Source organism: Mustela putorius, unplaced genomic scaffold (genome assembly GCF_011764305.1).
Source record: "Mustela putorius furo isolate JIRA1106 unplaced genomic scaffold, ASM1176430v1.1 tig00003962_pilon_pilon_pilon, whole genome shotgun sequence".
NCBI lineage: Eukaryota > Metazoa > Chordata > Mammalia > Carnivora > Mustelidae > Mustela > Mustela putorius.
In genome coordinates, this window is record NW_025422106.1 from 2113628 (window position 1) to 2141461 (window position 27834).

At 42.8% G+C, this 27834-nt stretch overlaps 1 protein-coding gene across 1 annotated transcript; it reads left to right on the plus strand.

Moving 5' to 3' along the window:
* KPNB1 (karyopherin subunit beta 1) lies at positions 1 to 27814 on the plus strand. The gene is made up of 22 exons (XM_045070381.1): positions 1 to 411; positions 514 to 572; positions 2751 to 2933; positions 6295 to 6495; positions 7373 to 7525; positions 9577 to 9636; positions 10228 to 10317; positions 10676 to 10786; positions 11570 to 11671; positions 13638 to 13862; positions 14828 to 15019; positions 15791 to 15921; positions 17609 to 17756; positions 18095 to 18166; positions 19351 to 19495; positions 20600 to 20682; positions 21301 to 21408; positions 21801 to 21944; positions 22056 to 22161; positions 22836 to 22950; positions 23745 to 23906; positions 24714 to 27814. Coding segments are annotated over exons 1-22 (2631 nt in total). The 5' UTR covers positions 1 to 371; the 3' UTR covers positions 24715 to 27814.
* Positions 27815 to 27834: the final 20 nt, after the last annotated feature.

Below are 27834 nucleotides of genomic sequence, written 5' to 3' on the forward strand. Positions count from 1 at the left end.
CGCCTTCCTCCCTCCCTCTCTCTCCCTCCCTGCGAGCCGCCGTTCACTTACCGCCTCCTTTCCTTCTTTCTCCCTCCGCCACCCGAGCACCAGCCGCGCTCTGAGCTACCCCCGGGGTCCCTCCCCCGCCGCCAGAGGAGCAGCTGCCGCCGCCGCCAGCAACAAATTAGGAGGGAGGAAGGAAGGAAAAGAGGAAGGAAAGGGAGCCGGGGCGACTACCAAGAGGGAGCCGGTGAATGGGCTTGTGGTGACCCCCGCCCCCCACCCCACCCTCCCTTCCCACCCGACCCCCAACCCCCATCCCCAGTTAGAGCCGCCGCCCGAGAGGCCGGACCGTCGTCTTAGGAGGAGTCCCCGCCACCACCTCCGCCATGGAGCTGATCACCATCCTCGAGAAGACCGTGTCTCCCGGTAGGACGCGGGGGCCGGGGGTCGGGCTGAGGTGACCGGGGGGGGGGAGGGGAAGCCCTGGCCCCTCTGACCCTGTCCCCTTCCCACTTTCCTTCCCCCTAGATCGGCTGGAACTGGAAGCGGCGCAGAAGTTCTTGGAGCGTGCGGCCGTGGAAAACCTGGTGCGTGCCACCCCGCCGTGTCCCATCCCGCCGTCCACCCATCCCCTGCGTGCGGGCCTTCCCGCCCTCCTGGAGGCCCAGGCCTCGGGAACCCACCCCGCCCCATCCCGTCCCCCTCCCCCCCACCCCGGTCCAACCTAACCCCGCCGTCGGGAAGCCGGTGGGTGTGTCCCGCCCCGGGCCCCGGCAGCTGGCCAATGGCGCGGCGCGCCGGGGTGACTGCCGCCCAATCGCCGTGCGGCCTGAGGGCGGCGGTGCAGCGGGAGGGAGAAAGAGGGAGGGAAGGGAAGTTAGGTTGCGCGGCGCTGCGTGTTCAGCAAGGGTGGGGGTGGGGGAGCCGGGCCTAGGGGCCATGTGGAAGCTCGGAGCCCAGCTGCCCGCCCTGTTCTGACCCGGGCCGGCTTTTCCTTCCTGTCCCGTGGCCCCTGTGATTCTCTGCACCTACTTCCCAGAGTCTACCCTTTGCTATGCCCCTTGGTACTGAGCTCATGGCCAGGCCTGGCACCCGAATACCTCCTATCCCACTCCGGCAATATTCCTCCCGTTCCTTCCTGGGTATTCCTCTTCGGGTTATTTATTTTTTGGTGGGGGTTGGTTGGGGGTTTTTTGTTTTTTGTTTTTACTTCGATGGGTAGAGACTGAAGTTGTACCCATATAACAGGCTGAGGCTCATCCTTGATCGGGCCTGTTCCCAGATGAATTCACAGAGGAAAGTTCCTCGTTTTCATATTTAAGGGGTACAGAAAAAATGAAGAGAAGTCCACTAGACTGGACCTCTGTATAAAATGTGGGCTGGATTGGTTGAAACAGCCCGTGTGCCAGTAACGTTTCCCTTTGATGTCCCTCTTATGCGGGGGGGATGGGGAGCAGATGGAAAGGTGAAGGATACTTGACATCTTTTAAAGGTAATAGGTAATAAGCCTAAATAACATTGTAACCCAACATGTCCCTTTGTAATCTAGACGAAATATAAACCAAAAAATGACACTGCTTATTTTATACAAGCTGTCTTAAATGACTTTCTTTTTTATTGCGTTCTTAGGTGCTAGCTTTTACTACTTTTTATTCTTAACTTTCCATAGAAAGGATTTTGTCCTGCTAACATAGACCAATAATACTTCCATTTGGGGTTTATTTCTGTTTCTGCTTCTGCTCATTTACAAGAAGCTTTTTATCCTGTTCCTAACATTTAACTTCTTTGTGGCATTGCTAACATTCCTTATTGGTACATAATTAATAAAACTTTTAAGATTTATCTTATGTGATTGCAGGACTTGTTAGTGGTAAGAAACTGTCTGCTTTTGGTTTTTCCTGTTCACTTCGGTTTGGACAGAGCTTTCTGCAGGGAAGAGGAATGTGTCTTAAAATTTTTAAACAGAGGGAGTAGTTTTGGGGACCTGGGCATTATGAAAGGTTGAGAAAGGTTTTCAGAAATGCACTATGCTCAGTGGACAGCTCAAGTTCAAAATGTGTAGGAGCCTTTAGTGTGTTAGCTGTTGACTGTTAAATGTAAAATCTTTTTTCTTGGCAAATTTGTCTTGGCATTTTTATCTCTTCACTTTTCCCCTGTTTCTAAATATTATCAAAATTATAAGTAAGTCTTTTTTCATTGTTCCTCTTCATTGAACACTTAAAACTAAAAGAGAAGACTAGCTTCCTAAATCCATGTTTCAGGTTTGTAAGTATTTACCTCTGTTATCCAAGATTACCTGCCTGCATGAGATCAAAAGTCGCCCTGAATATTAATCTTTTTGGACTGAGATATCTTAAATTTAGGGAAACAATTTTACATTCTATCCTGTCTTCACATATTCATTCATTTAACAAGTATTTGTTGAGTGTCAGGCATTGTTAAATAGAAGACTCCTCTTGACTACTAGATTGTCAGGCTTTATTTTAGGGTGATCTAATGTGAAGATTTGAACACTAAGAATGATATTGATAAAATCTGTACCTCAATAAATGCTGAGGCTGTGTGAGGTGATGGGTGACTGACTTGTGTACCATGTAACACATTTATAGGAGTCTTGAAGTAGGCATTTTAGCATTTTATGAGATGTTATGATATATCCTGAAGAATTTTGGTTTCCCCCAGTATGTTGGTGCTCTGTAAACTGTCCTCAGTTGGTAAAATTCCCAGGAGATACTTTCATTCACAAATGCATCTTCTCTTAATAGCCCACTTTCCTTGTGGAACTGTCCAGAGTGCTGGCAAATCCGGGAAACAGTCAGGTTGCCAGAGTTGCAGCTGGTCTACAAATCAAGAACTCTTTGACATCTAAAGATCCAGATATCAAGGCACAATATCAGCAGAGGTGGCTTGCAATTGATGCTAATGCTCGACGGGAAGTCAAGAATTATGTAAGTAACTTTATCTCCTTTTGATCATGTCAGCCTCTGGGAATAAGAAACCTCACCGTCCACCCACCCACCCACCCCATCCTTTCCTCCTGGACCCCCCTACAAGAAACATCTTGGTCAGTTTTTTGGTTATTACATGGGATAGAGGTGATGGTGTAATAGGTTTCTGAGACTTAAGCTTCACTTGATGATAAAGGTAGTATTTGATTTAAATTTTCTTTCTCAGTTTAGCTTGTGTGTACGGTGCTGTCATTTCCCATTAATGAGTGTGTTGGATTTCTTTTCAGAAACTAAAGTAAACAGCAGTTTGGGCACCTTTAACTGGTTGCCAGAATTTGTAGAATCTGGTGAATCGACATGGTATACACATTGGTGGTTCCCAAACTTGAACTCTGAGACTCACTAAGGGAATTTGCTAACAATAATATATTTCCAAGCTCCTTTCAGAGATTCTGTTTTGTTGGAGTGAGGCTCAGGAATTATTTTTTAGATGTTCCTGTCTTCCTATGTGATTTTTTTTTCGTAGTCATCAAGTCCTTGCTCTTGCCAAACTTGTGCTATAGATCATATTCACTGTTTGGTGGTTTAGGCATGGCACTATGTGGAGTTCAAAGGGGAACTAAATAATCTCTTGCGCCTTTTAAGCCCAAAGAGTTTGTGAAATAAGAATTTGAAGTTAATGATGCTTTTATCTACTTAGTAAATTATGTAAAACTTCGTTTAGAAGCATCTGGCTTTTAATCAGGATCTTTAAGGAGTGGATTGATGAGTTTTGAGGAAAATGAATGTCCCTTGCTCTGCATCATGGAGGTCTTGTGTCTTTGTTGTTGAGCTAAAATCCGTAATTCTAGCTGCAGCAAAAGTTAACTCAGAATATATGGACAGATGTCTTTCCCACCCCCTAGTTAACGAGGTTTTTTAGTGGTTTGTCTTATGTGGATAAGGCACAGAAAATGGTAATTCATGCAATTAGCCCTTGGTATTTGAGGAGAAATCGGTGGGGGAGGGGGTCCTAAGTGTGTACTTGCCCATGTCGTCATATTTGCTATTTCCTGATTTGAGGTATCAGCGTTAGGTAAATTTGTGCGCCTTAAGGCAGCAATATCTCTTTTAAGTTATATACCCTTGTCTTTCTAGTCTTGCAGGAAGGTACTCATGACTGTGGGAACTAGGTTATGAAAGCCAACTTATTTTGAATCTTTTTTGGAATATGTGAAGCTATTTCTGTCCACATTGGGTCTGCTTATGTAATAACATTTTAATCTTCCCTTCAGTAATCTGATATAATTGAAGTTTATTCCGTCAATCACTGGAAATCTTGGTGCTTATAGTGCCCATTCAGTTTCTCATCTTGCAGAATCGTGCAGTAGTAAATGTAATGAGACATGATTGGAACTCTAATTGGCTCTTTCGGGCATTTAACACTTGTTAAAATTTGGTTAAGACTTTGTATATTATATGTGTTGTTGAACCCTTCTGCATGAAAGAAAATTATTTAATCATGGCCCTTTTTCCCTTTCATAGCACCTGTGGTAAAGAATACTTTCTCAGTGTTGATAGTTATTTTTTTGCAGTGTGGGTCTTGGACACATTTGGGGGTCCCTCCTTTATCCCTCTTCTTTCTGATAATTGGCTGTTATTATTAGGGTTACCCCCTAGGTTTTAAAAAAACAAAAAAACAACCTTTCTGCCCTTAAGAGTTGGACTTTTATGGTCTCTAAATCACCTCAAGCAATATTAACTAGGGGTCTTCGAAAAGCCATTTAAAGGAAGAAAGATAAAGGTATGGTGGGAGTCGCTGCTCTCATCTTGTACCAGGCTATGGTGTGGTGTAGTATAAAGGCACCCTGAACTGGAACCCTTCATCACTTGGGTTGGTACCTGTTCAGCCCCTGCTGTTTTCGACCGGTCATCTCATCCCTGCCTCTCCGCTTCATGTCTTTGACATACAGGTTTTCTTAAAGTCCATTCTCGCCCTGGTAGCCCTAGAGAGCAAAACCTTGGTTTAGAATCAGTCAGAACAGTTGTTACTGGGAGAGCTGTTGGCAGTGGGGCGGGCAGGGATGATGGTATAATGTATGGGGGAAAGATGGGGAGTTCATTATTATTAGCTACAAAGCAGGATACTAAGTGACCTGACCCAGTCAGCAGAGCTGGCCTGAATATCTGGCAGCTACGCTTTGTCCTGTGTTCATGTCAGGAACAGTTAACTGTTTGCCTTTTGAGTGGACGGGTGATTCTTAGTGAGTTCATTGACTGAATTAGCTTATGGTGGTAATGATTAACCTTGGGTCAGTTGTGGCTTCATCCTTTATCTGTACCTGTGCCTTTATGCTTTACATAAATCTTTGTATGATAATCATTTCAAACAAGACCCATTTAATGATAAGCGGATCCCATTTTATTATTTTTTTCTAAAGATTTATTTGATTTATTTGGCAGAGAGAGATCACAAGTAGGCAGAGAGGCAGGCAGAGAGAGAGAGGAGGAAGCAGGCTCCCTGCTGAGCAGAGAGCCCTATGCGGGACTCGATCCCAGGACCCTGAGATCATGACCCAAGCCGAAGGCAGCGGCTTAACCCACTGAGCCACCCAGGCGCCCCGCGGATCCCATTTTAATTGGCATATCTAACTAGTTCTTCCTATCTGTTGATGGTGGAGAGAAGAGTTCTCGGATTCCTGGGCAAACAACAAATCCTTCCAGACTGGAAGTTAAGTAAGGATTCATTCTTAGGTGTTGGTGACATCAAGTAACTTTGTATCTGCATCTAGTGATGTCCCCTGACCAAGACCTTTCTATGAAAGTCACCCCAGGTGTTAAATTGTCATTGGCCAGAGGAAAGGAAGCTTGTTCTACATCTCATGAGCTGGAAGATCTCTTCCTTAGATCAGACTAAACCACGATCTGTGAATTAGAACCATTTGAATGCCCAGAATTGGGTTCTTTCTGAAGTTTTCACATTTTCTGTCCACAAAACAAGACTATTAGCATCCTAACATTGTATCTCCTGCAAGGAGTCTAGAAGGTGAATTTTGTCGTCTCCTTTGCCTTCTAACATTGTCTCCCTACTGACTATCACTTTCTTACCTTGCATTGAACATTGACATGAGGTGTCTGGCTTTGGAGAAGTCCTTTTAGAAGTAGGGAACGATTGGTTTCATTTCTAGGCTCTGGAGCAATGTTGATTGTGTTGGTGTTAGTGAGGCTGGTTGTTTGTTTTGACGGCTGACTATACTGTATATGCCTTTTTCTACTTTTGTGTGTTACAGAAAATTCAGACTGATGTAAGAAGCGTGGTAGGCAAAATGTGTTCAAATAGTTTTAGAAATTGATATCTTTCGTTTTGTGTATGTGTGTGCAGGTTTTGCAGACTTTGGGCACAGAAACTTACCGGCCTAGTTCTGCCTCACAATGTGTGGCTGGTATTGCTTGTGCAGAGATCCCAGTGAACCAGTGGCCAGAACTCATTCCTCAGCTGGTGGCCAATGTCACAAACCCAAACAGCACAGAGCACATGAAAGAGTCAACATTGGAAGCTATTGGTTACATTTGCCAAGATATAGTAAGTACAGCCTTCTGTATCCAACTTCACATAGATCTGATTCCCTCTAGTTGTGACATGCGTGGTATTAGGATTGTTCTTACATGATGGAGAAAGCCAAGCTGCTACAGAATGTTTTGCAAGTAGTACTGCTTTATTTAATCTAGACTTCTGTGTTTGGATAGCTGATTTATCCTCACATTGCTAATCATGCCCTAAAGTAAAGAGAATTGAGGATCCCAAGCTCAGAGTAGAAATCTGTATGCTTGGAGAGGTGGGGCTTCTAGACTTTTAAAAGAGGATATGCTGGTTGTGGAGCATCCCTGACTCGGATCCCTTAGTGTACCTCAGCATGCTGTGTTACTCTGCATGTACTATTTCACAGAAACACTTTGCCAGCGCTTGCTGTGGTTGGCTTAGCCACCAAAGGCACCGCAGTTTGTGAAATGTAGCGCTCCTGAGACTGTGGCTGCTGCCAAGGCCACCACCTGGGTGTCTGTTTCCATATACAAACTTGATGAAACGGGAAGTCCGCACTTGACCTGGACTTAGACTGCCTAGGTGTTGTGCCCGGGCAGTTGATACAGATGGCCTGGGAAGAACACCAGACTGCCATGTCCCTTTGTACAGAAGGGGGAAGGATAAAACGGCATTACTTCATACCCAGAAAAATTATGCTAAGAAATCAGATGAAGTTGATGGATTTAACTTGTTTTAGTTCAATTTTGGACTACTAGGCCCCGGGATATTTTGCAGGTGGTTTGTCCCTAAATGGAAATGTGTGGGAAAAGATCAGAGAAAGTCAGGATACTCACTCGAGTGGATTTCACAGTTAAAAGGACTGCTGATTAGTCATGAGCTTATTATTTTACTCACTGCACTTCTCTGCTTGTTTCAGGACCCAGAGCAACTACAGGATAAATCCAATGAGATTCTGACTGCTATAATCCAGGGGATGAGGAAAGAAGAGCCCAGTAATAATGTGAAGCTGGCGGCGACAAATGCACTCCTGAACTCATTGGAGTTCACCAAAGCAAACTTTGACAAAGAGGTTAGTCTTTTATGACAAAAAGGTGTATGTTTAGAAGGGAAGAAGTAAGAGTTAAATGAAAGAACCATCTTGTTTAGGTGCACTCATTTCCATTCTAGTGAAGATTTGTGTTGTGTGAGAAATGGCCACGGAGTATGTTTTTGCTTTTGGGAAAAGTGTGATCTGAATTGTTTCTAAGCTTAGGTTTCTCCTTTTACAGATCAAAGTGTGTGTATGCTCTGGGATTTAAAAAAAAAAAAAATTTTTTTTTTTTTTTAAAGGCACCCAGGTTGCTCAGGCATTTGAGCCTCTGACTCTTGATTTCGGCTCAGGTCATGAACTCAGGGTCCTGATATTGAACCCCATGCCTGGCTCTGCACTCAGCACAGAGTCTACTTGAGATTCTCTTTCTCTTAGATAAATAAATAAAATTTAAAAAACACGGGAGTTTATAACGTTCACTCTTTTAAAAAAAACAAAACCAAAAAAGAAAACCCAAAAACCTGGCAGCTGTCTGGCTTAGTTGGTGGTGCATCTAACTCTTGATCTCGGGGTCTTGAAGTTGAGCCCCTTGTTGGGTATAGAGTTTAATTTAAAAAAAAAAAAAAAAATTTCAGAGAGAGCAAGCGAGTGTGCACCAGCAGGGGGAGTGGAGGCAGAGGGAGAAGCATGCTCCTCCCTGTGCAGGGAACTGACATGGGACTTAATCCCAGGACGCTGGGATCATGACCTGAGCTGAAGGCAGATGCTTAACCAACTGAGCCACCCAGGCACCCCTAAAAAAATTACGTGAGTTGGTCTATTTCATAACTCCTTGGAAGGTACTTTTGAGAAAATTAATATATAAACAAAGTTTATTTTGCCTGAAAGTATTTCTCCCATCGCTCAAGTTGTGTAAAAAATATACAGTAACATAAAGTTTATCATTTTAAGCATTTTTAAGTGTACAGTTCAATAGTGTTAAGTATATTCCTATTGTTTTACAGCCAGTTGGCAGAACTTTCTCATTTTGCAAAACTGAAACTCTGCATTGAACAACTCCCCATTCTCCCCTTGCCAGGCCCTAGCAACCACTTTTTTACTTTCTGTTTCGATGAATTTGATTGCACCAGATACTTTATTTAAGTGGAATCAGTCATACAGTGTTTGAATTTGTCTTTTATGACTGCCTTATTTCACTTAGCATAATGTCTTGGGTTCATACACATTATAGCCTGTGTCAGAATTTCCTTTTTCAGGCTGAATACTGTTCTGTTATATGTATATACCATAGATAACATTTTGTTTATCCATTCATCTGTCAGTGGACATTTGGGTTGCTTCTGTTCATCTGACTATTGTGAATAATGCAGCTATGAACACAGGTATACAAATAGGTCTTTGAGGCCCTGCTTTCAGTTCTTTTAGATCTATGCTGAGAATCAGCAATTATATGGTCTGCAAGTATATTTGTTTGTTGACACTTGAGCTGTGCCTTTTGCCATTTCTTGATCCTATTGTGGACAAAGTAGGGAGGTCTAAGAAGCCAAAGCAAATTGCAGTTCTAATTGCAATTTTTCTAGATAGACTCCCTCCTTTAAGATTTCAGAAGACTTGGAATAGTAGCAAATTATTTCATTGCTCTCTTCTCTTGTATCTTACTATATTTGATGGGGGTTTGCCATCTCCCAGAAAACAAATTTATGTTGAAGTAAAGCAGATGTTTTGAATTCTCTTAAATTTTAAATAAAAAAAAAAATGGGTTTTCCTAATGTAGGGTTTTGGGGGGGGTTTAACCATTTTTATTTAAACCCGGTGACCTACATTTTCCTATTTACTTACTCCTTGGAGTCTTGTTTGTGAAGGTCATTTTGGGGATTAAAAGATTAGGGACCTCTTTTGAGGGCGGGTCATGCAGTACTCTTGATAGCCTTCCTGATGCCATTGCTGTGTCAGGGAAAAGCTGCTTGATTGGTTCAGGGATATGGGGTCCCTGAGGGGGCTACAGGGTTTTCTCCAAAGAGCTAGTCTAGCAGTCTCCATATATGCAGTTGGTACTCTATTTACTCTCTTGATCTTTGTTCTTCTCGCAGTCCGAGAGGCACTTCATCATGCAGGTGGTCTGCGAAGCCACGCAGTGTCCAGATACAAGGGTGAGTGGAAGCTCGGGTGAAAAACCTAGCTTTGTCTTTCCTGGGAAACGCCATCTCTAGATAGTGGTTTGTAATGTTGAGAATCAGGTGCTTCAGAAATAAGGTTTGGCTGATGCTATTCTTAATAAAAGAGGGAAAAACAGTTCTTGGAAAGTTAACATAATGGAAGTTGCCATCCTCTTAAAACGTTTAAGGAAGAAATGGTTTTTGATCACCATTGCTACTTAATTGCTGTAAGTTACACAAGTGATTGATTTTCATTGTAGCCATTCAAACAGCTTTGCTGTTGCTGTAACCTAAACCTTGACCCTTGAAACAGGTGGGAGTATCATCCAGTCTGAGTGGCATTCTTGAGCTTAGTCCTCTGTAGGTTCCTCAGGCACCTTTAAAGTAGGGGGGGGGGAGAGGAAAAAGAAATAATAACAATGATGGAAAAAAGGGAAGAGAAGAGATTGATTTGGGGGGAAATGTTGACATTACCCAGATGACATTACTCAGTTGACCCTTTACATTACTAACCCATTTATGTGACTTACCTTTTTCAAACTACGTTGTTAAACTAAATAGCAAACTAATCTTTTTTTGTGAAAGGTACGAGTGGCTGCCTTACAGAATCTGGTAAAGATAATGTCCTTGTATTATCAGTACATGGAGACGTATATGGGTCCCGCTCTTTTTGCTGTAAGTATTTCTGTGTTATGTATGTGAGCATGTAACTGGTTGTAAAACTCCTCGTTCTTGCTGTTTTGTCATTTCTGTAATTTTTTTCCTTAATATTATGAAATTAAGGAAATTCCTTGAGTCGGAGTGTTATGTTTAAGCCATCAGTAATGTGCCAGAAAGACTTGTACTGTCTTTGTGCTGGGAAAGAGTGTATTTTAAAAGTCTTTTTCCTGTTTCTACCCTTCATTTCAGACCCAGCTTTCATAAATCTACATTTTTGACACTTGAATGTTTGCGGTTGGAAGTGGGAGGGGTCTAACTCGAACCAGCACTTACTTGGGGTCTGGGATGTCTTTTTTCTTCCCTCCCTCTTAAGATCACAATTGAAGCAATGAAAAGTGACATTGATGAGGTGGCCCTACAAGGGATAGAATTCTGGTCCAATGTGTGTGATGAAGAAATGGACTTGGCCATTGAGGCTTCCGAGGTGAGCCTGGGAGAGAGTCGGAGCGGGGAGAATTGTTTCTCTGACATAGTTCCTTTGTGGACATTAGTCTCCTCTGGGAAAGCCTCATTCTGACTGGGCTTAGAGGGCATCTCCATTTGTAGAGATTTTGCTTTCTCTGCTAGCCAGAGCCCCTTAGGAGGGAGACAGACCTGTAATGAGGCATTTCATGCTTTACCGATCAGCCAGACGTGATGTTATAAATGTTGATATTAGTACAATGAACACAAGGGGGCAGCAGGCAGTCACAGTTTAACAAGGTGACGTGCAGTGCTGAATTACTTCCTTTTGGAAGTCCTAACAAACACATGGGATGCATAATTGATAGCTTACTAACTTTGGTGAAGAAATTCCATAGAGACAAGGGGGCTAGTTCTGCACTTTGCAATCTTTGAACTCAAGCTTTGTTTCCAGCCTTGTCTTGCACACTTCAAGAAACACAGATTTATTTTTGACATCATTACGTAAACTTAGTACATCTCTTGATCCGAAGGTTAGTTAGATGACAGCTTGTTAATATAAATTGGGCTTGTGAAAAAGAAAGGTAGTTCTTAAGGTTGCCTTGGCCCTTTAAGGTGGATTATATGTATGGCCTCAAAGAATCCCATTGAAGTAGACCAAAGAAACGAGGACCTCCAAAAGATCACAGAGGATGTTACCTTTGCTCTGTGTATTTCTGTACAAACCCCTGGGCAGCTCGCATTGTAGGCCTCTATAGGAGCCTGTTTGCTGCCGTCCAGAATTTGCTTTTATGTTTCTCCTCAGGCAGCAGAACAAGGACGACCCCCTGAGCACACCAGCAAGTTTTATGCCAAGGGAGCACTACAGTACCTGGTTCCAATCCTCACACAGACACTCACGAAACAGGTGAGTTAACCTTGCAGATCGAACTGGTTAAGCTGTGAGACTTTGTCGAGGGTTGGTTTGCTCTGGAACAGTTTCTGTGAAAAGACTTGGCAAATCTTTAGCTGGTTGATGCTCTGTTATAGGTGACTGGGAATAGCTGAACTCAATCTCTAAAATCCTTTAGGCTCTGAGTTGTTTGTGAAGGAGAGCTGGGTCTGAACATTTCGGCCTCGATTGGACACAGGCTACACAGATTCCCGAGTGCTATACCTTGTCCAAAGTAATGCAAGACACACGCAGTACTAAAGTTGCAGTAAAGAAAGGTTGACAAGAGAGATGGACTAGTTTCAGGCCACTTGAATACCTTCTAACATTTGAGTTATTTTCAGGAGTTCACAGTATGTACATACATTTAAAGTGCTCATGAAGGGCGCCTGGGTGGCTCAGTGGGTTGGACATCTGCCTTTCGTTCAGGTCATGATCCCAAGGTCCTGGGATCAAGCCCCACATCTGGCTCCCTGCTTGGTGGGGAACCTGCTTCTCCCTCTCCCTCTGCCTGCCACTCGCTTTGCTTGTGCTCTCTCTCTCTCTCTTTGTCAAATAAAATACAAAATCTTAAATGAAGTAAAATGCTGATGAGGTTGGAGAAGAATTATTCTGGGGGCGCCTGGGTGGCTCAGTCTGTTAAGGGTCCCTACTCTTGATTTTGGCTCAGATCATGATCTCAGGGTGGTGAGATCATTAAAGCCCCACGTTGGGCTCCTTGTTTGGTGTAGAGCCAGCTTAAGATTCTCCCTTTCCCTCTCCTTCTGTACCCCCCTGCCTGCACTCTGTTTCTCTCTCTCTCTCTCTCAAAAAAAAAAAAAAATTGATCATTCATGATTATTAACATCAGTAACATTCAGGACAAAATAAAAGCAACAAGATTTCACGAAGATGTGGGCCTAATGAGTAAATAAAGAAATTCTTTCATAAGAAGTATATCTTGGTTGTCATTGTCCCCTTTTGACTTTAGGCATCACGGCTTTTTTTGGTATGGTGTTTGGAAAGATTCTTTCTGTCCCTCCTCTCTGCTGCATGTGGAGCGTTCCCAGAGAGCCGGTGTTGTTCCGAGGGAACACTGCTATGACTTGGAGCATTGGAGAGTTTCCCTGTACCCAGGAATGTCATTTGTGTTTAGGAAAGTACATGACTCTTTTAGTATAACAGTCATAAAAGATAACTAGAGATGTATTTGGTCTGAAATGGACGGGGTGTTCTCTCAAATTTTTGTCTCTTTATCCAATCTAACAGTTACTTCTGTGTCTTTTGGCCTTAGTATTTTTCCTAGCTTTTGTATATTTTGTGTATTTTTGTTATATTTTGTTATGGGAACAAGTCATTCTTTGAGTATGTAATATTCTGAAGCTGCAGAAGGCAGGCTACCTTAAATTACTGTGTGGTAGGAATAGTCACAGTAAGGAAGAAAAACCTTGAATTCTACTTTCAGGGGAGATCTGTCTGCATGGAATCTTTTTTTTGTTTAACTTCTCATTGAACTACATATAATTAGTGGCACACCAGAAGCCACCTCATGCCTTCTTCCTAGTCATTCATTGTCTCCCTCTGAGTGCTAGAGGTTAATTTTGATTGAGTTTGGACTTCATATAATTAGAATCCTACAGCATATCCTCTTGTTCTGTCTTTTGCTCTCTATCTGTTCGAGTTCCATCCCCGTGGTTGTGTGTAGTGGAAGCTGGCCCATCCCACTATATAGTACCCGGTAGGACTAAGCTCCGTCTGCATCTCATTTAACAGAGGTTACGTGTGATGATTCTTTGTGGAAGAAATGAAAATATAAAGGTTTTATATTTTATTTACATCCCCCTAACTTAAATTCCAGTGACATTTGGGAGTAGTCTGAAGACCTTTTGAGTTAGTAATTCTAGGTTTTTTTAGTTAAAGTGTTCCTTGAACAAAACGATGACCATTGCTATACCCTCGTCAGGATGAGAATGATGACGACGATGACTGGAACCCCTGCAAAGCGGCAGGCGTGTGCCTCATGCTCCTGGCCACGTGCTGTGAAGATGACATCGTCCCACACGTCCTCCCCTTCATCAAAGAACACATCAAGAACCCTGACTGGCGGTACCGGGACGCGGCAGTGATGGCGTTTGGCTGCATCTTGGAGGGACCGGAGCCTAATCAACTCAAACCACTTGTCATCCAGGTGAGCTGAGGGAGTTTGGGAGGAGTGGTAAGGGGGATATTCATTGTTTGAATGTTTTCCTTGAAAGTGTGCCCATATTTTCAAAACAAAACTGTGCATAGTCATCCAAACAGGTTATTCTGGATTGCTGTTTGCTGTCAGTGAAGGAAGGAGAAACTGTATTTCTTGACCTTTTTTTTTTTTAACAAAAGTCATGATTTGAAAAAAATGCAGAAAAGGCCCAAAAGAAAAAGTCATCTTTAATCCCACTGCCCAGGGATAAACTTTGTTAATTCTTAGTGTTTACCTGTGTGACATACATTCTTCTGTATGCATGTATGTTTGTGCAACAGGATGGAGTTCTTACTGGGCAGTAGCCTTAGAACTTGTCTTTTCACTTACTGCTGTATCATAAACCTTCCCTGTGATGCACTTAGCGATGTGGTGATTCCGTCCTTAGGACAAAATGGTATCTATTGTAATGAAAAGTTTTGTGGAAATACTTTGTTTTACTGTTATAAGTGATAGAAGAGTCCATTGTAATTGAGTTTCATGCATATGGAACTGAGCCTTTTGGAATGTAGGCAGATGCCGTCACGGCTCCTCTAGGCGCATCACCTGAGTGAGTCAGTAAAAGGCTGGTGAAAGGATCCGTACTAGGCTCTGCACTGGGATTTGGTGAAGAGCGGACTATTTCATCTTTCACTTTAATTTTATTATACTCTTGGACATGTGACAGATGTATCTTAAAATGACAAACTATCTTGATGCTTCAGGTTAAAACCCACTCATCGGGGGGCACCTGGCTGGCTCATTTGGGAGAGTGTGCGACTCTTGGTCTAGGGATCAAGAGTTCGAGCCCCATGTTGGGTGTAGAGATTATTTGCATAAAACTTGAAAGAAATCCCAACCATCAGTATTTTCTCTTCAGCCAACATGAATTTTAATTTTTGCTTGGCTCTGCTAACAACTGCTGTTATTTGCAGGCTATGCCCACGCTAATAGAATTAATGAAAGACCCCAGTGTAGTTGTTCGAGATACAACTGCATGGACTGTGGGCCGGATTTGTGAACTGCTCCCTGAAGCTGCCATCAATGATGTCTACTTGACTCCCCTGCTGCAGTGTCTGATTGAGGGCCTCAGTGCTGAACCCAGAGTGGCTTCAAATGTGTGCTGGGTAAGGGTTTTTCTTCCGACTGAGATAAGCAGCAGGGCTGAGCCATTCTCGAGGAGGTAGGAGGTGTGGGAGAGAAATGGGTCTACCTCACTGGAAGGCCTTTTCTGAATAGCTTCTCCTTCCTAATTTCTTCAGTTAAAATGTGGGGGATGCCAATTGCATGAGCCAGTGGGAGCTGTTGACTCATGGTGACTAGTTCCCAAACCGTTTAGAATAGTCATGCTAACCCAGTGGGAAAACTATCTGGACCTGGTTTTCTTTTTCTCAGTTGCTTGGGGACAAGAAATTTTGGTTAAGGTAGAGAGCTGCTGGCTACAAAAAGTATCATTACTGAGAAGGGGCAAAAAGGAAGGAAGGTAGGCGGCCCAAGTGCTGAGTCAGTACAGGCTGAATGAAGTTAGTTCATTAGAGCCCTTTGGGGGTGGGGGTTGGGGGGTGGAGATCAGATAGGAAGGAGTGGGGCTTTTGCTTTTCTGTAAGTGGAGAAAGAAGTAGTGGTGGGTGTTTGTGGTAGATGAAAGTACTCTGCTGCTGCTGAGAGAATTTGGGGTGGGACAAACAGTATAAATAAATAAATTTGGAATTTTAAGGGTGTCTGTAAGGAGATTGTCTTGAGACGACCTTGACAGAAAAAGTTAAGGATTCACTAGCATTGATTTATTCTTAGATCATTTGAAAGGAATACTGTCCATGGTATGTTAAGGGAAAATGAGGTTATCTTGGGGTAGGGTTCTTTATAGAACTAATATTAAAACTCTGTCTGATCTTAAGGCTTTCTCCAGTCTGGCTGAAGCTGCTTATGAAGCTGCAGATGTGGCTGATGATCAGGAAGAACCAGCTACCTATTGCCTATCTTCTTCCTTTGAACTCATAGTTCAGAAGCTCCTGGAGACCACAGACAGGTGACTACACAGAACCGGGTGGTGTCTTTGCATCCAACTCCTTTCCCTGGGTGAGGGGCATCTAGCCTAATCATAGGAACATAGTAACAGGAAGCATTGAAAAAATCCTATAGTATGGGGCGCCTGGGTGGCTCAGTGGGTTGGGCCGCTGCCTTCGGCTCGGGTCATGATCTCAGGGTCCTGGGATCGAGTCCCACATCGGGCTCTCTGCTCAGCAGGAGCCTGCTTCCTCCTCTCTCTCTGCCTGCCTCTCTGCCTACTTGTGATCTCTCTCTGTCAAATAAATAAAATCTTAAAAAAAAAAAAAAATCCTATAGTAGATGATTTGTTTAGGTAAGAGAAAGGGGCACCTGGTGGCTCAGTCGTTAGAGCATACGGCTCTTGATTTGGGGGTTGTGAGTTCAAGCCCCACTTTGGGCTTAGAGATTACTTTTACATAAAAAAAGAGAGAAGAAAATGTTGACTCTGTCTACCTTAGAACGTTTAGGTTACAAGTAAAGTCAGAAAATAGTCTCCTATATAGAGGAATTGATCTGGGGCACCTGGGTGGCTTGGTTGAGTGGTTCAGTGTCCCAACTCTTGATTTCGGCTTAGGTCATGATCTCAGGGTTGTGGGATTAAACCCTGCATCTGACTGCGGGCTGAGTGTGGAGTCTGCTCAGTTTTCCCTCACCCTCTCCCCTCCCCCCATTCTCCCTCCCTCTCTCTCTCCCTCTTCTTGAGATTTTATTCATCCATGAGAGAGAGAGGAGCGGGAAGAGTAGAGCAGGGAGCCTAATTCAGGGCTCCATCCCAGGACCCCAGGATCACGACCTGAGCAGAAAGCAGATGCTCAACCTGAGGGAGCCACTGAGGCGCCCTTCTCTCTCTTTCTTTAAAAAAAAAAAAGGAATTGATCTAGAGAGGTCCCTTCATTTTGTAGTATCTACAGTTAACAGGAATTTGTAATTTCTTTATAAGGCAAATAGCTCTCATCATGGATTTAGTTGCCATGCCAGATCATTAATTACTATTTCTGATAATAGATGAAGAACTTGGCATAAAATAAATTGTTATAAATGAGTTTTTGAAATTTTTAAGTAATCTCTACTCCCAGTGTGAAGCTCGAACTCATCCCCAAGATCAAGAGTCACATGTTCCACTGACTGAGTTAGCCAGGGATCCCTGAAATGTAGTTTCAATGGGATATAAGTTGGGACAACCTTTAATTATTTTGGTTTTATGTGAGCTATACCGAAAGCCATGCTTAAAAGACATCATGAGGAAGGAGGCAGGGTGTAAACTCTGCCATGCTAAACTAATTCCATCTCTGCTATGACCAAAATTATGTATAATACCATCTCTTGCAGACAAATGAAGAAAACTGAGCTCTTTTTCTCTTATTTAGGTGACCTTGTCACTTGGGTTCTTCAGCATTTTAAACTAATTTTTTTCCTATAACTTAGCCCATTTCCATAGACACCATTCTGAAGTGTAACCAGGCCAGGTCTGAAAACCCCTAGTGAACATAGCCATTGGCTCAACAGTTAGAAATTTGGTTCCTGGTTGTATTGTGTTGCCAGACTCAAAGCACATTCACAATCATAGCGGTTTCTGGATTCCTTATTTTTCGTGAGACAAGGTCTAGGTTATTACAGCTCTCTTCTGTCTCGGGTAAGACTTTCGGATTGTTGTGTGTTCCTTACAGACCTGATGGACACCAGAACAACCTGAGGAGTTCTGCGTATGAATCTCTGATGGAAATTGTGAAAAATAGTGCCAAGGATTGTTATCCTGCAGTTCAGAAAACTACTCTGGTTATCATGGAACGACTGCAGCAGGTGCTCCAGATGGAGGTGAGTCTGGGCCAGGCTGGTACCGTGGGGCAAGGCGGGGCCACGTCCTCTGTAGGTAGTTTGTGTTCACGTTTACGTGAAAGTGTGTTTTTCTCAGAAAGGTAGAATGCTTATACAAAAACTGTTGCCACTTAAAATCTGCATTGCTCATCCAAGTTTACTTATAAGTGTATCACAATGTGTACTTAATATAAGTTTTTTGTTGATTTCCTGCATTAGTATCAACAAAGATTGTTTAATGGTCCTGGCAAACCCAGCAAAAACAGAAGCATGGAGAGAGTGCAGAGCTCTTTTAGAAGCTGTTTATTCAGAGTTTGATGATGTTCTTTTCTTTGCAGTCACATATCCAGAGCACATCCGATAGGATCCAGTTCAATGACCTTCAGTCTTTGCTCTGTGCAACTCTTCAGGTATGAGGACGGCGTTTTATCACCCATTCTGATGCTGATCAGAAATTCTTCTCCAAAGGCCTTCATCGGTGGTTGATTGGGAGAGTGATTTTCCATTTTCTTCTCTAGACAGAATGTGTCTTTTGCACAGTGTAGGCTAAGAAACTACTTGGTTGGTGGTGTTGCTTCCAGCTGTACAATGATTTTGTGCGGACAGCTTCTAGTCTTTGGTTTTTATTGGGTTGTCCAAAGGTAGCTCAGTGAGATTTGGCTCCCAGCTGTGGTTCACTCTGCTAAAAATACAGCCTTGAGTTTCTGCCATCGCCTTGTGAAACAACAGTTCCTATTGGAAGCCTTATTATAATTCGAATCATTTATTGTACCAGTTGTTCAGAGTAGATTTTTTTTTTGAGGGGAGACCAGAAAGATTAAAATCACTCCTCATTCATGACTGGACTCTTGAAGTAACTGAGGTGCTATTCCCTCTTTTACCAAAAAATCAGGAAAACCCTAGAACTTGTCATAAGGCTCAGGTGGATACTAGGCTTTAGTATTGAGTGATGCTAACTAGGTCATCTTCTCTCTGAACTCCCTTCTCTTTCTTGCTCAAACTTAAAAAACCTGTTTGCTTTTTAAAAATTTTGACTGTTAAGATCTTTCTTTAGTCATCAGACAAATAGAGGAATGATCTGGTGACATTAGTTGAAACAAATGAAAGGGTAAGGAGGGAGGTTTGAGGAATATTGAATTAGGAGAATTCAGGTTGAATTTATTTTATCAGAACTACTTGCTCATCATTAGTGAATAGGATATCAGAAGTATTGCTTTCTTGCTTTATGGGTAAGAACTGAAATGTAATCTGTCCTACTTAAAAGCTGAAATAAATGCAACTGCTGTTCCAGAAAGACTGGACTATGGAGGCTGCTGATGGGTTTTGTCAGGGGTAAATGAATTGGGGAAGAGATGACTTCGTGTACCATGGAAGATCATCTTGTGTTTGTTCAGAGTTGGAAAATAGGAGGGATGTTAAAATGTATGTTTTGTTGCAGATGATTTATACTGTTAAAGCTTTTGAGCCCAAGGAGTGTGTTTGGTCTTTCCAAAAAAAAGCCACAGGGCTCAGGTGATTTTATAAAAAGGTGGATATAGTGTTCTGATTGGCAGGTTTGTAATCAACACAACCTGAACTCTTTTTCATTTCACAGAATGTTCTCCGAAAAGTGCAACATCAGGATGCTTTGCAGATCTCTGATGTGGTCATGGCCTCCCTGTTAAGGATGTTCCAAAGCACAGCTGGGTCTGGGGGAGTGCAAGAGGATGCCCTAATGGCAGTCAGCACACTGGTGGAAGGTCAGTGAGCCAGAATCAGGCAGGGACTATCTTAAGGATGCAAGTGTTGCAGTAGCCATGGGGAATTTTTTTGACCACAGAAAGCATAGTCTTGTCTTCTCATTTACTGGGGCATGACTTGAGTGCAAAGTTGGATTGAATATAAGAGTAAATTTGTCCATAAGTGCCTTACCGCTGCTCTTGAAATGAAGAGGAGCCAGCTGCAACTCACATTGGCAGGTTCCTTTTTCCTCTGAAAGTCTACTCACTTGCTTGAGGTTTGGCTCCTTTCAAGGATCGAGGACACAAAGGTTTCCATTTTCTTCCCTGGCACTTGGCACCTCCTAGTTTGGGTTGTAATGTTTTGGACTCTAGCTTGACACGTCATGGTGCTCAGAATAGAATGGAGCGAAACACTGAGAGTTCTAGGAGTTAATTGGTTTTCTGGTTGTTACATGTCTGACTATACAAAATTGCTTTGAAGAAGCCATGCTTGCTTAAGACTCGTTGAAGGGCCATTAAAAGCACATTAAAGGGCACTTAAGAAACCTGGAATGCTGCTTTGGGGTTGGCCTGTGTGGTGTATACACTGACCAAGGCTGCTAGGCAAGGACCACTCCTGAGGACCATACCTATTACTAGCATCAGGAGGTTCACTTTGGCCCCTGTAGTGGCTAATTCAGAAGGAAGCCCAGTCTGCTTTCCCTGGCGAGCTTATAAAATATGTCCTTGATGGAAATTCCTCAGGGATGGACCCTGTTTTAAAGCTGGCTGCCAGAGAAGACATGTTATAATCAGATGAAGAGGTGGCCAGGAGGCAGTATCGTTAGCTCATCCAAGGAAAATTAACCCTTGAAAAAAGACTGCTGGTTTGTTGGGTGTAGCCATAGTGAAATCCCACTCTGGAGATTTCACATCATCTTTAGGGCATGAGTTAGGCCTTTTTCAGCACTTAAGAATTTGGCTTGTCTGAGACAACCTTACTGTTTTTGTGATAGAGTCAGTAATTAACTCACACTGCACCCAACCTGTTGATTGGAGTGAATACATTTTGGGAGAGTTGGCATGGTTATTTTTGCTCATTTTTGTGATATCCTGTGGTGCTCACATTTTGTTTCTCTGCAGTGTTAGGTGGTGAATTCCTAAAGTACATGGAGGCCTTTAAACCCTTCCTGGGCATTGGATTGAAAAATTATGCTGAGTACCAGGTAATCTGTGCTTTCCAAAAGAATACATTTATATTCTCATTTATCCCTGATAACTAATTCATGTTGCAAAGTCCAGTTGGTCTCTGTATTGTCTGAGAGTGTGGAACTGAAGCAGTCAGTGAAAAAATCAGGGTAGTTGATGGCCCAGAATAGCACCTGACAGCAGGGCTTTTTCCTTCTCTGTTTTTTTTTTTTTTAAACCACCGGGCTCTTGCCACCATCATTCCCATGGATATTGTCATTTCCGTCCTTTCTTAATATCTTGGAGAGTCTTAGCTCTTTCCTTGCCATGTGGATTGTTAAAATGAACTAATCTTGGGGGCACCTGGGTGGCTCAGTTGGTTATGTGTCCAACTCTTGATCTCAGCTCAGGTCTTGATCTCAGAGTTTTAAGTTCAAGCCCTGCACTGGGTTCTATGCTATGCATGGAGCCTACTTTTAAAAACAAAAACAAAAACAAAAACAAACCTGAACTCATCTCAGAGAGGGAGGATGTTGGATGTTTTCTTCTTTGACTCTAGGCCCAAATGATAAAGAACCAGTGGCTAAATAAAAATAATGCCTTACCCTGCAGGTGGCCTGTTCCGTTTGGAAGATCATTTCCTTGATTCTTTTCAGGTTTGTTTGGCAGCTGTGGGCTTAGTGGGAGACTTATGCCGTGCTCTGCAGTCCAACATCTTACCTTTCTGTGATGAGGTGATGCAGCTCCTGCTGGAGAACCTGGGGGTGAGTATCCATACACATAGTCTAATTTATGTATTTGAAATCTGGAAAGATGTTTAAAAATTTAAGTGAGAGGGAGTTATCAGTTGCCAGAATATTGGCAGTAGGCTCATAAAGAAGGGAATTATTCATTTTCACAAGATGATTCTGTAAAGTAAGGTTATAAAGTTAATTAAAAGAAGGCATACTCAATGAAATGGGGGGGTTGGGAGGCTAGTAAAGTGTATGTGTAATCCCTCTGTCCAGAGAGAGCCACTAACAATTTTTGTGTATATACTTAAGGTCAGTACAAAGCATATTAGCAATTATTTATTATAAAAAATGTTTCTCTAATCTTTGGACCAAATATTCTGACTTTTATTGATTTGCTCTTCTCTCTCTTTTTCCCTGGTCAGAATGAAAATGTCCACAGGTCTGTGAAGCCACAGATTCTGTCAGTGTTTGGTGATATTGCCCTTGCTATTGGTGGAGAATTTAAAAAATATCTAGAGGTTGTCTTGAATACTCTTCAGCAGGCCTCCCAAGCCCAGGTGGACAAGGTGAGCTTCCAGCTGTCTTTTAAGTCCAGCCCTGATTGGATGAGTGGGACTTGTGACAGTCCTACAACTAAAGGCTCTGGGTTTGATGGAAATTCTGTTTGTCTCTTACAGTCAGATTATGACATGGTGGATTATCTGAATGAGCTAAGAGAAGGCTGCTTGGAGGCCTATACCGGAATTGTCCAGGGACTGAAGGGAGACCAGGAGAACGTGCACCGTTGAGTATAAAACCCAGTGAACTTAGTCCAGAGTTCATGTAGCCAAATGGGCTGTGTCTTTGGTTCTATAGCTTGTGAACTAGCACCTGTTGCTTAAAGGAAGGGGAGAAGGAATAGTACCCTCATTAAGAGAGTAGCTTTTGAAGAAGAGACAGTCTTTCCGATTTCTCCTTCCCGCCCCGCCACTTAGTCCTTTGTCTCACCTTTCTTGAGCCTCGTAATGGATGGGACCCAGCAGGGCTGTTGGTGCTGGTCATGTCTACACCCGCCCCAAGGTGGGGGCAGCTGTTGAGCATATGCACACCTCCGGGGCAATTGTGTTAAAAGACCGGGAGATAACATTTTCTCTCCCACCTGATGTTCCTGTAATTGACTGGGGAAATATTTGTCTTTTATCTCTTTCTGCTATCATGGGCTTAAGAGGAAGGGCTCCATTCCTTCTCTATTATTTCTGCTTGTAACAGGAAGAACAGCTGCCTCTCCTGTTGGTGTGAAGAATGACTTCTTAATTTGAGGAAGAACAGTTCAGTAGAATTATATGCAACTAATTCTCCCTCCTGAAACCTGCCTGATTGGGGGCGGGGTGCGGGGTAGTATATTTGGAAATTTCGAAATGGGGTGTAGTCCTGCCAAAGGTGGGACAGCTTCATCAGACCTTCTGTTTCTATTATAGCGGATGTCATGCTGGTACAACCCAGAGTAGAATTTATTCTGTCTTTCATTGACCACATTGCTGGAGATGAGGATCATACAGACGGAGTAGTAGCTTGTGCTGCTGGACTGATAGGGTAGGTTAAATCCTGTTTCCAACAGCTGAATAAAACTTCTCATGGGAAGTGAGAAGACCTGTGGTGAAGAACTTTGAGGGTAGCCTGGATGGTAGTTATCCACTTCTTTTTTCTTTTTCTTTTTTTAAAGATTTTATTTATTTATTCAACAGACAGAGATCACAAGTAGACAGAGTGGCAGGCAGAGAGAGAGGAGGAAGCAGGCTCCCTGCTGAGCAGAAAGTGCAACGTGGGGCTTGATCCCAGGACCCTGGGATCATGACCCAAGCCAAAGGCATAGGCTTTAACCTACTGAGCCACCCAGGCGCCCTTATCCACTTCTTTGATATGGATAATTCTTTAATAGAACCCATGGTGTCCTATTAAAAGTTCTCACAGATGATCATTCATTCCAGACCTTAGCTCTGGTCTCATTCCAGACCCTCCAGACTTGTAATTTCTCTTCGCTAAAGTCTGTGGAGGTCTCAGGTGTAAAGCATCATCAGATCTTTGTCCATCCCGTATTCTGAGGTTATTCAACAGTTTCTATGTTTTAGCCTCCTCTATTGAAAGTTTGAAGCATGACTAGAAGAAAGAACCATGAATTAGTTGGAACTCCGGGTCAGTCGTCCTGACTCTTCAGACCTCATTTCTTGTATCTGTTCAGGGCAGGTGCTGAACTTAACCCAAAAATTTCTTTCAGCTTTAAAAAGTAGGTGAATTCCAAGGGACCCACAACTAGCTTAGCACTGGCTCAAAACAGGATAGGGGGATGAGGCTGGGAGCACGTTCTCAGGTGTGTGTGTTTTGCACAGGGACTTGTGTACAGCATTTGGGAAGGATGTACTGAAGTTAGTAGAAGCTAGGCCAATGATCCATGAACTGTTAACGGAAGGACGGAGATCGAAGACTAACAAAGCAAAAACCCTTGCTACATGGGCAACAAAAGAACTGAGGAAATTGAAGAACCAAGCTTGGTAAGAGCTTATCTCTACTGCTCTATTTTTCCTTTCTTGGGGAGGAAGCAGTTTCTTCAGAGGGTTCCCACAAGGGCTGCCTTTCTCTTGGTATTTTGTTTTGTACTCTTTCCCATATAAGTGCCTTTGTTCCTCAGGCTTGTACTAGTGGAAGGGCCGGGCAGCCTCAATCTTTCCTTGAGCCAATGTTCGATTACTTGGGGTGATGAAGAACAGAACTTATGTAACTAGAATTCAGTGAAATCCCCAAATGATTTTGGGCCCTAATAAAATCATTAGTAATGGTATTTTCCTAGAATTCTCTTTTCTGCTTCCTGTTCCCTTTTATTTTATTTTTTTATTTATTTGTCAGAGAGAGAGAGAGTGAACACAGGCAGACAGAATGGCAGGCAGAGGGAGAAGCAGACTCCCTGCCGAGCAAGGAGCCTGATGTGGGACTCGATCCCAGGACGCTGGGATCATGACCTGAGCCGAAGGCAGCTGCTTAACCAACTGAGCCACCCAGGCGTCCCTGACCCCTGCTTTCAAATGTAGTTTTATTTTCCTCTCACGTGCATTGTCTTACTCCAAAGACCTCAGTAGAACTGGTTATTTTCAGTTTTATCTTTTTAGTGTCCCTGCCACCCTCTAATGTAGGTGCTAATGAGAACAGGTAGCTGGCGCATAGGAAAACAAGAAAAAAAATCCCCGAGAAGTTGATAGATTGATTTCGGGTTTATGAGCACTGAATTGTGGGAGTCAGAGAAGCGTTTGGCTCTCCTAGCTGTCTGATCTCACAGTTGACCTGTTTTCCATCTGTGTTTTTAGATCTGTTACCATTGGGATGATAACCTGAGACCCCCACTGGAAATCTCCAATCTTTTGAAAAACCCGGAAGTGAGGAGTGTGCACGGATGCTGAATGTTTGGGAATGAGAGGATGAGTGAGTGAGGCTTGAAAACACACCACATTGAAAATCCTGCCGCAGCAGCAGCCGCAGCCGCCAACAGCAGCGCTGTTAGTGAGCTAAGTAAGCACTGACTTAGTAGAAAACCATAACGTCGGCCATCTTGGAAAAGAGAAAAACGATGGATTTACTTGCTTAGGGGGGAAAAAAAAAGAAAGTTATCTCTTCCCAGGAGAGGCTAGAACTAGCTTTTCTGTCTTTTGGCCGGTGCCGAGTGGAGTGACTGGTTTGGGAGAGGAGGAGGGACTGGGTTCAGCTGTGGTGCTTTGTTGTAAAAGGCAGCCTGGCCTTTGCTACTGATAAGGAAGATGGAGCCTGGGTCTCAAGCCCACCTTTGGTGTACCTTTGCCACACGGTACTGTTCGCGTGCCGGCTAAAAGGAGGGTGAGGGATTCTTTACAGTCTGAGAATGAGTGTGTGTGAGTGAGGCGGTGTCCACATTCTCAACTTCAAGTCATTGCAGTTTCTTTTTCCCAGAAAAAAAGGGGTTAGATGTTGCATTTCATAAAACTAACCGAAGTTCTGTCTACTGATGCAGCACAAGAGATGTGTTTAAAAAAAAAAAAAAAAAAAAAAAAAAGGAAAGACGCTGTTTAGGTTTTGTTTTGTTTTCTTTTTTTTTGTTTTGTTTTTAATTATCTTCTAGGGAAAACACTGACGAATGGTCAGAGCTCCCGTATCCTGATCTTTTCATCAAAGCGCCTTTCCTAAATAATATGGTTCAACTGTGAATGTAGAAGTGGGGGGGAGGGGGGAGAAAAAAAAACTCGGAGTTAGAGGATCTAGAACAAATTAAAATACAGTTGTTACAAATAAAGAGTGCAAACTTCAAAAACAAAAGAAAGCCACAGCCCAAACAAACCAAAATTTAGATGCTCAGAATTGGCAGCACAAAAGAATTCGTTCTCTCCTGACATGTATCGTCGTAGTCTGAACACCCCCAGAAAATTGTGCCAAAGAGTTTAGAAAACAAATATACAATAAAAGTACACACATGCACACACAAACACACACAGCAAACTTCAGGTAACTATTTTGGATTGCAAACGAGGATAAATTTAATGTTCAAACAATCTGATAAAATAACCATTTGGAAACTGCTTGGCCTTCTGTTCTCTTTTATTTGATTGACTACAATGCGGTATTGGTCTCTTGCTGCACTTCCAAACGAACTAATCAACAAAATACAAAAAAGTATATATATGCATATATATATATATATACTAGAATTCTTGTGATGAGAATGGCACTTGGAAAGGGTTTTATTTTTCCACTGAAGGTGAAGATTAATAAAGTGGTGTCAAACATTCCCCTGGTCACACACACTGATATTTTTTTTAAAAGTGTGATGTGCTCTGAGAACCATAAATCAGACTAAGTTATTTTCCCTCTTACAAGGGAACAGGCACCCTGAATTTTGGTTTTAGAATCTCAGCAATAAGGAGGGATGTCAGTGAGCTTTGATCCCCTTTTGGTTTTGCAGTTACTAGGAGTTTTTGCTGGCATTTTGAATATGCTGCTTTCAAAAACCCCAAGGAAGATTTTTCATTGCTTCCTGGTATTTGAAGGATTAAAACACAAGACCTTAAATTCCCACTTTCATGTCCATTCTAGCAAAAAAAATGTGGGCTTATGTTTTTCTCTTTGCCATTTTCCCTTCCCTATCTAAGCCTTCCATTGATAAGTGGGATTGGCTCAGTTTTGCTCATCCATATGGCAGCATCTCTAATAGCTCTTGTACAGGGTATCAGATATTGTGCCTTTTGGTGCCAGGTTCAAAGTCAAGTGCCGATCTATGAACCAGTGTACAAAAAAAAACAAAAACAAACAGGTGTTTGAAGGAAAGACTCCATTGTGAATAGATTTTGCACCACCTCCTAAGCCCTACTAAGAAGAGACCTGACCCTCTAATTCCTTGTTTAAATCCTTGTTGTTTCTTGAAGGAGAGGGTGATACACTAACCATTCCTGTTAGGTGAGGGTTGGCTAGGGCTTAGGGAGGGGACAGGAATATTGGGGAGAAAAAAAAATCTGATCATTCCTCAGTGCTACCCGTTTCTGTCCTGTGTGGGCTGCTTAGCTAGACAGCAGGAGAATAAAGTACACCGAGAACCATAATGGAAACAAAACCTTCCGTGTGTTTTGTCATGTTTTGTTCCAGGGAAGCAGTTGACAAGTGCTGTTGTTAAACGCTTTCTCCCAGATCCATTCAGTGATGGAGGACGAAAGTGGGCTGGTTGGACTGTGGTCTTGGTGCCTTGCAGGCGTTCTACACTGGTTATGCATTTAATCCTCTCTCCCAGTTACCTTTGGCTAGTGGGCTTTCCAGCGTCAGGGTATTTGTCCTTAATTGTATCACCTAAGGCAACTGGATCCAAAATGCATTCTGTCCACTCAGTGTCTGGGCCTTCCCCATCCTAGTCTTGGCACATTCCTTCTGGAATGTAGTTACCATCCACTCGGGAAGATGTCAGTGCAAATGTGAGGAAAAGGGGCATCAGACTAGGCTTTGGTTTGCCACAAGTGGCAGCTGCCTATATCAATTACAATTACACTTATTAATTTTGCTTTTCATTTTCCCAGTTCCCCTCAGCTCCCCTCTGTTGAAATGTTGAAATTTTGACTGTCAGGCAACAGTAATACTGCCTTAGGGATTTGTGGAGAAAGGGAGGGGGATTGCTCAGTGTAGTGTTTTCACTTTCAGAACCAAGTAATCTAGTCACTCTGATATTTAAGAAGTGTGTTAGTCCGACTTTTATGAGAACTCTCAACTCCATCAGCTTTCGATAGCATCTTGGTTTCGAAACAACTTCGGTCTGTACTTGGCATTCAGAATGCCCTTGGCATGCCAGTCTGTGATGGCATTAAAGACCTGTTAAAACACTTGAGCCCAACTTTATTAACCAAAACTGATACCACCACCTTTATCTTCTAAATAAAGTCCGCTTTATTTTTATTTTCAACATTTTGCCGCTTCATTTTT